Source organism: Mustelus asterias, chromosome 13 (genome assembly GCF_964213995.1).
Source record: "Mustelus asterias chromosome 13, sMusAst1.hap1.1, whole genome shotgun sequence".
NCBI classification, from domain to species: domain Eukaryota; kingdom Metazoa; phylum Chordata; class Chondrichthyes; order Carcharhiniformes; family Triakidae; genus Mustelus; species Mustelus asterias.
Genome location: NC_135813.1, coordinates 3554851 through 3563526, shown reverse-complemented (window position 1 = coordinate 3563526; position 8676 = coordinate 3554851). Strand labels below are relative to the sequence as shown.

Sequence of the window (8676 nt, the reverse complement as noted above, 5' to 3'; positions counted from 1 at the left end):
GAAACCGGTTACCAGCGGAGTGCCACAGGGATCAGTGCTTGGTCCTGTGCTATTTGTCATTTTTATAAATGACTTGGAGGAGGGGGCTGAAGGGTGGATCAGTAAATTTGCTGATGAGTGGATCAGTAAATTTGCTGATGACACCAAGATTGGTGGAGTAGTGGATGAGGTGGAGGGCTGTTGTAGGCTGCAAAGAGATATAGATAGGATGCAGAGCTGGGCTGAAAAATGGCAAATGGAGTTTATGCGAGGTGATTCATTTTGGTAGGACAAATTTAAATGTGGATTACAGGGTCAAAGGTAGGGTTCTGAAGAATGTGGAGGAACAGAGAGATCTTGGGGTTCATATCCATAGATCTCTGAAGGTTGCCACTCAAGTGGATAGAGCCGTGAAGAAGGCCTATAGTGTGTTGGCGTTCATTAACAGGGGGTTTGAGTTTAAGAGCCGTGGGGTTATGCTGCAACTGTACAGGACCTTGGTGAGACCACATTTGGAATATTGTGTGCAGTTCTGGTCACCTCACTACAAGAAGGATGTGGAGACACTGGAAAGAGTGCAAAAGAGATTTACCAGGATGCTGCCTGGTTTGGAGGGTAGGTCTTATGAGGAAAGGTGGAGGGAACTTGGGCTTTTCTCTTTGGAGCGGAGGAGGTTGAGAGGAGACTTGATAGAGGTTTATAAAATGATGAGGGGGATAGATAGAGTGAACGTTCAAAGACTATTTCCTTGGGTGAATGGAGCGGTAACTAGGGGGCATAACTATAGGGTTCATGGTGGGAGATATAGGAAGGATGTCCGAGGTAGGTTTTTTACTCAGAGAGTGGCTGGGGTGTGGAATGGACTGCCTGCAGGGATAGTGGAGTCAGAAACCTTAGGAACATTTAAGAAGCTATTGGATAGGCACATGGAGTACTTCGGGATGATAGGGAGGAAATAGCTTGATCTTGGTTTCAGACAAAGCTCGGCACAACATCGTGAGCCGAAGGGCCTGTTCTGTGCTGTACTGTTCTATGTTCTATCCACTCCCTCCAACATTGATGCACAATGGCAGCCCTGTGTACCGTCTACAAGATTCACTGTAGCAACTCGCCAACACTAATGTTGACAGCACTTCCCAAACTCACTCTCATCTAGAATGGCAAAAGCGGCACATAGGAACACCACCACCTGGAGGTTCCTCACCATCCTGACTTGGAAATATATCGTCGTTCCTTCACTGTCGCTGGGCCAAAATCCTGGAACTCCCTTCCTAACAGCACTGTAAGTATACCTATACCACCTAGACTTCAGCGGTGCAGGAAGGCAGCTCACCACTACCTTGAGGGCCATTAGGAATGGACAACACATGCTGGGCTAGCTGGCAGCACCCATGTCCCATGAATGAATGAAAAAAAATCAATGAGAACACATCTATTTTTAAAATTAGAGGTTTATTTCAAAGTTGCACACAGGTTGAATCTATCTGGAGGATTAAGGTGCCACCTCTATAGCAGTATATGTCTGGTTCCAGAAGGTGACAGAGTCATAGCCAAGTCTTTGCTTCATAGAGTTCATGTTGATGTCATTGTTGATATCCAGATATTGTGTGTACATCGCTGTGTAAGGGATCCATGAGGTGGGCACTTCAGATTCACCCCTATTAGGATCACTGAAAGACAGAAAAGACTTAGTCATTGTTGGTTACATTCTCTCCAAGCTACTTGAATTTATATGGGGCAATGTTTCACTTTATGGCATAGGGGCAGCAGTTTTACATATTATGCCTTCAGGAGAAGAACAGCCAATAGCTTTTGCTTCACATACTCTGACTAGTGTTGAATCTAACTATGCTCAGCTAAAAAAAGAAGGTATTTCTTCGACTGTAGAGAGTTTTTGGACATCCCGAGGCTAGGAAAAGTGCTGTAGAAATACAAATCTTTTGGTATTCTGTTTCCTTACCCAGTTTGAGCAAAATTGGTCCAGTATGCGATAAAATATCTTGAGACATCTCTATCCTTTGGCCGGTATCCAAGTGGAGTGGCAAACGGTTTTCCAAAGACATATTGGAGGTCATCAGCGTGATCAGCTCCCACCCAGTTGGGATATATGGGAGCCCGAGAGGGGTAAGAAAACAAGTAGCTGTATGTCTTGGCTCCCCTGCGAGGAAAGGAGTGTGGAAAGGAAGGAGAAGAAATGACAAGGTGAGAAAAATGTAAACACACTTCAAAAACATGGAAGGGAATTCTCAGTTAAAACCTTGTTAAGCATGGGTTGTAAAACAGTATTGCATGTGGTTTACACAGGGACAGATTGCTCTGTGCTGGTGTCTATGTTCTACATGAGTCTCCTCCGACCTTATTTCATCTCAACCCGTTCTTCAATTCCTTATCAAACTTCCCCAAGCTGGATGAATAGCTGCTGTGGGGGCTACAAGTTCTAACCAATCCCATCCTCTATTTCTTGATCCCGGTTAAGGGGAGACAACCAGTGATGGCCAGACGCTGAGGGCAAAGATCAAAGAGAGAGTCAGTCCCTGGCTGCATTTGTATGTACAGCAGAGCGGTCCTGCTGAGGAATTAGAAGACAAGGAATAAAAACAGTTCCGAGGAAGAGCAGTGTTAGACTCGAAACGTTAACTCTGTTTCTCTCTCCACAGACCTGCTGAGTTTTACCAGCATTCTCTGTTTTTAATTTCAGATTTCCAGCATCTGCAGTATTTCACTTTGATAGGAGAAAAAGCACCGTTTTTTATTCATTCAGGGGACATTGGTATCGCATTTATTGCCCATCCCTATTTTCCCATTCAACTGAATGGTGCAGAGAGACCCAGATCAGAACAGAATAGAAAATAACCTTCAAAAAAGAAACCTAAAGAATGACTTTCACATGAAACATAGTCTTCCCATGGGAGTTGTTATAGGCCCAAGAGTATTCTGGATCAGTGTTGGGTAGATCTCATGCCTAATGGTAAGTCCTCCTTAGCCTCACATAGTGGCACAGTCTGATAATCCCCACATCTAAGCAATGTCTCACCATTCAGACACACAAGAGGTGACAGTAGATGGAAATGTCTGTCAGGAAACTCACTGGGCATGTTGAAAATGAAGATCTAGAGCCAGTTGTGTGGGGACCAAGAAGAGGACATCTGTCTCCAGCTCCACCACTGTCTTTTTAATGGTCTCCTGACTCGGATTGGCAGGCCAGTTCATGGTGTAATGCGCATAAGTCATGTTGGCAGCTTTTTTGCCCGTGTGTATGGTCAGAGCTCCAATAAAATTATACAGGTCGCTTCTGTAGATAGCAAAGAAAAGATCAATGTTCACAAGGTTATTATGATGGCACTCCTCGCCCCCCCCCCCCCCCCCCCTCCCCCCACCCCCCGGTACAGATGAATCACGAAAGAGTTGGATTTACAATCAGGGTAAGTTTTTACTCAAGAATAAGTCAAAATATTGAGTATGTTGTCAATGGCACGATCTTCTACAACCTCCTGTCCAACCGCTCTCTTTGGTTCCAATGTGGAATGGATGTGTCCAGCAAAAATGTTGCAGTGGATATTTTTTCAAGGGACTTCATGTCACTCAGAATGGTATTTACTTATTTTTAAATTAATATTTTTAACTTTCACCAATTTGATATTTTATCCCTTGCCTTTGTCTTGCTTGTCCTGGTGAACTATTTTAGCCAAAGACAATGGCGTCCAAGACACGCTGGGAGATTAGGTGTCAATTTTGCCTCCTTACTGAAAACCACTCAGAGTGGGAGGGTGTCCAGGCCGGTTCCCCACACCTTAGACTGAATTAGCTTGCTAACAGGTCTGTATTGACAACCATGGAACAATGGCAAAAAAACCCAGCAAGTTGCTTCCTCACAAAGAAGTTTGAAAGGAGGGCAGTAGATGCACCTCTCGAAAATTCTTGCAGCCCACCAACCATCTAGTCAAGGAAAGAATTGTTTATGGTGCAGATACTTTGGGGCAGCACAGTGGTTAGCACTGCTGCCTCACAACACCAGGAGTTCAATTCCAGCGTCAGGTGACTGTGTGGAGTTTGCACGTTCTCCCTGTGTCTACGTGGGATTCCTCCGGGTGCTCCAGTTTCCTCCCACACTCCAAAAATGTGTGGGTTAGGTTGATTGGCCATGATAAATTGACCCTAGTGTCGGGAGATTAGCGGGGTAAATTTGTGGGGTTACGGGAATAGAGCCTGGGTGGGATTGTGGTTGGTACAGACTTGATGGGCCGAATGACCTCCTTTTGCATTGTCGGGATTCTATACTCGGGAGGGAAAGAAGTGCCTTAAGAACATAATTAGAATGTAACACACTCAAGTAAATAAGCTGTGTCCATACGGGTAGGTCTTTCCTAGCCCAGCCTGATTGATTGAATGAACATCCAAGCCAGCGAAAATATGTCCATCCATGTTGTTAACCCCGGCGATATAATCGATACTAGCTGTGTTGTGGTAGAGCTTCTTTGGTTCAAGTGGAATAAAATCTCCATCAATGACTGGAGACCATATCAGATAGAAAACCAACGGTTCTGCAAAATAAAAAGAAAAGGGATCAGTCAGCAAAATAATGAAGTGAGCTCAATCCCAGCCTGAAAGGCGCCTCTTTATAACTTGCTTCAAGAGGCAATGGTCGCTAGAGGAAACTCAACAACGTCTTGCCCTTTCCATGACCTCTCCCACACAGGGAGACATCTTGACATTGATCAAGAACCTATCCATCTCTGTCTTAAAAACACTCAATGACCTGGCCTCCACAGAACGGGCTGTGGAGGCCGGGTCATTGAGTGTCTTTAAGACAGAGATGGATAGGTTCTTGGTTAATCAGAGGATCAGAGTCATGGGGAAAAGGCAGGAGAGTGAGGATGAGAAAAATATCATCAATGATTGAATGGTGGAGCAGACTCAATGGGCCAAGTGGCCAAGTTCTGCTCCTATGTCTTATGGTCTTATGATCTCAAAGCATTTTATAGAACAATAGAAACAACCGGCAAACATGGGGGGGGCAGACAGAAGAAAAGGGATTGCGGGGTGGGGATGGTCAAAGCACTTCCTTACCCAAAGAATGGTGAAAATGTACAACTCGCTACCACATGGTGTAGTTGAGATTAGCAGCATAAATGTATTTAAGAGCAAGCTAGACACATGCATGAGAAAGGTTATTCTGACAGGGGGAGATGTAGTCGAGTGTATCCTAGAGAAAAGTGTGGAAGTGGGGAGCGTACAGAAATTTCCAGAGGGGAGAGGCAAGGTTTCCATTGCAACACATTCTCTTTAACAAACTCTGAGGGGTTGCTTTTTGCTTAGCTGTGACAAGTATGTAGAGGTAGACTGTGATTGGTCAAGGGATGATCTAATTGAGTGACCAACCGCAATGCTTTTTGCAGCCCTCTGTTTAGACCATCAGAAACTCTCATTGTCTCAAAAGAACGACTGTTTCTTCTTGGCTCCATGCATAGTGTTGAGGTCAGTATGTTCAGTATGTTGAGGTCAGTATGTTCAGTATGTTGAGGTCAGTATGTTCAGTATGTTGAGGTCAGTATGTTGAGGTCAGTATGTTGAGGTCAGTATGTCAGTTTATTTCATGCACATCAAAAAATTTGCAGGTTTAGTCAACCTCATTGTCCATTTTATTGACTCAGGCTGGCTATCTGCATAACAGGCCCTGCAGCCCCGACTGGGACAGTCTGAAGTGTCTGAAGGTTATCTTGCGAGACTCAAACAAAGTAACTTCCACTAGTGTTTCATAGAATCATAGAATTCCTACAGTGAAGAAGGAGGCCACTCAGCCCATCGAGTCTGCGCCGAGCACAATCCCACCCAGGCTCCATTCCCGCAACCCCACACACCCACCCTCCTAATCCCTTGCCACGAGGGTCAATTTAACATGGCCAATCAACCCAACCCGCGCAGCTTTGGGAAGGAAATCTGCCGTCCTTACCTGGTCTGGTCTACATGAGAATCCAAACCAACAGCAAAGTGGCTGACTCTCAACCACCCTTCGAAATGGCCTAGTAAGTTCTGAATTCTAATATTGTGTCTGGTGAATGCTCCCCCCCCCCCCCCCCCCCCCCCCCCCCCCACGGCCTTTCCCCCCACTGGCTCCCAGGCAACCATTTATTTTAAAAATACACTGCCTGTCAATGACTGTGTCTTTTCTATCTCCCTAATGAAGGGATCCTACGCCAGCCAACCAGTGCCCAGGGTCAAAGCCCACTCAGTGGATGTCAAATGCTTGTCGATTATTGAGACAGGCTAATGAATCGCTTGTAGTTTTCAATCTTGGGGAGAAACAACTTCAATCCCCAACCATTTCCCGTTTAACCACCTCTCGTTTTAAATACTTTTCTTTACGAACTTTGTGAATACATTTTGATTGGAAGACCCAAAGGTTTAAAATGCAGCAGGTTTCCAAATCTTTTCCATGAAAATATGTTCAAAAGTTCTCGAACAGGAACATTCACATCATCCTTTCGTGTATCTTACGTTCCAAGTTAATGAGCTTCAGGGGGATGGCCAGAGTGACAGCTTTGGGATCTGTGATCTTCAGACAGGCCACCATGGTAGCAGGGTCACCTCTCGGACAGCCGACTTTCTGAGCAAGCTGAAAGATACCAGATCAGGGAAAGACCCACAATCAGTATCATTCCCATTGGTGGTTCCTCATCTTTTGCCAAACCTCTCCCTCAGCAAACAGACCCAGGTCAAACACTCTCCAGCCTGAGAACGTATCTGGGAACCAAACTCTGTGGCTACCGCGAATGGCTTACCTTTCTAGCATCAACCACCCTGGAGGTTGCGTCATGTTCTGGACATTTCCATGATAAAGAGCACTTCTGTGCCAACAACAACCCTCATGGCCAAGGAGGGACTGGTGTCTGTGCCCCAGTATCTGGGCTGAGTTTGAATCCAGGTCCGAGAGCCAGACCCAGGTGCAGGTCCAGGAAAGCTGGCATGCGGGTGAAACGGGCAATTAGGGAGACAAGTGCTATGTAGGCCTTTGTTACAGAGGGTTTGAGTACAGAAGTAAAGATATCTTGCTGCAATTGTATAGTGAGACCACACCTGGAGAATTGTGTACACTTTTAATCTCCCTTACCTAAGGAAGGATATACTGTCAGAGAGGGAGTGCAGCAAGGGTTCTAATCCCTGTGTTAGCAGGATTGTCTGATATGGGGACGCAAAAGCCCAGTCTGCAGGTACAACAGGTGATCAAGAAGGCAAATGGGATGTTGGCCTATATCGCGAGGGGGATAGAATATAAAAGCAGGGATGTCTTGATGCACCTGTACAGGGCATTTGTGAGGCCGCAGCTGGAATACTGTGTGCAGTATTGGTCCCCTTATATGAGGAAGGATATATTGGCATTGGAGGGAGTGCAGAGAAGGTTCACCAGGTTGATACCGGAGATGAGGGGTTTGGATTATGAGGAGAGGCTGAGGAGATTGGGTTTGTACTCGTTGGAGTTTAGAAGGATGAGGGGGGATCTTATGGAGACTTATAAGATAATGCGGGGGCTGGATAGGGTGGAGGCGGAGAGATTCTTTCCACTTAGTAAGGAAGTTAAAACTAGAGGACACAGCCTCAAAATAAAGGGGGGTCGGTTTAAGACAGAGTTGAGGAGGAACTTCTTCTCCCAGAGGGTGGTGAATCTCTGGAATTCTCTGCCCACTGAGGTGGTGGAGGCTACCTCGCTGAATATGTTTAAAGCGCGGATGGATGGATTCCTGATCGGTAAGGGAATTAAGGGTTATGGGGATCAGGCGGGTAAGTGGTACTGATCCACGTCAGATCAGCCATGATCTTATTGAATGGCGGGGCAGGCTCGAGGGGCTAGATGGCCTACTCCTGCTCCTATTTCTTATGTTCTTATGTTCTTATGGGGAGATTGAGACGGTGATGGGCAACCCAGGCTAGTGAGTGGGCCGCATGAGCGGCCCTCCTTCATCTCAGTGGGCAGGAAGACGGAAATCAGGCTTGTTCACTAACCTTGACCCCATGTGTAAAATTAAATTCATTTAATACACATTGAATATTTCATAAGGAGTTATAGAAAATGTTTAATCATTTATATATTAATAGAACTGTCATCAACTTCAAATGGTAAAAATAAAATAAACATTTACACTGACCTTAAGGTACAAAAGTAACATTAACAAAAGCAGAACCTCCTCCAATCGCTGGTGTTGTAATCAAGAAGCTCTCCTGGGGGTAGGATCATTTTGTGTCCCATTGAAAAATTGTTCATTATTCCCGATTTTGCCATTAGCGATGTTTCACAGGAATGTAACCCCCATGAACGGTGGGACTTTACTCTATATTCAGGACTGAGATTGATAGATTTCTAGTTGTTAAAGATATGGGAGAGTGCGGGAAGATAGCATTGAGATACAAGGTCAGCATGATGTCAGCCAGGAACCCGGGTTCAATTCCCGGCTTGGGTCACTGTCTGTGTGGAGTCTGCACGTTCTCCCCATGTCTGCGTGGGTTTCCTCACATATTCCGAAGATGTGCAGGTTAGGTTCATTGGCCCCTTAGTGTCAGGGGGACTAGCTAGGGTAAATACATGGGGTTATGGGGATAGGGTCTGGGTGGGATTGTGGTCGGTGCAGACTCGATGGGCTGAATGGCCTCCTTCAGCAATGTAGGGATTCTATGATATAATTGAACTGTGGAACAGGTTCAAAA

The 8676-nt window shown here is 45.6% G+C and overlaps 1 protein-coding gene across 1 annotated transcript in view; it reads right to left on the bottom strand.

Annotated features, from left to right (window-relative positions):
• Positions 1-1419: 1419 nt before the first annotated feature.
• cel.2 (carboxyl ester lipase, tandem duplicate 2) overlaps positions 1420-8676 on the bottom strand; it is a 37609-nt gene continuing 30352 nt past the window's right edge. Inside the window, exons 7-11 of the mRNA XM_078227541.1 lie at positions 6475-6592; positions 4331-4520; positions 3068-3271; positions 1940-2137; positions 1420-1649 (exon numbers count right to left, since the gene is read on the bottom strand). Coding sequence (XP_078083667.1) covers positions 1472-1649; positions 1940-2137; positions 3068-3271; positions 4331-4520; positions 6475-6592 — 888 coding nt within the window. The 3' untranslated portion in view covers positions 1420-1471. The remainder of the gene's footprint in view (positions 1650-1939; positions 2138-3067; positions 3272-4330; positions 4521-6474; positions 6593-8676) is intronic.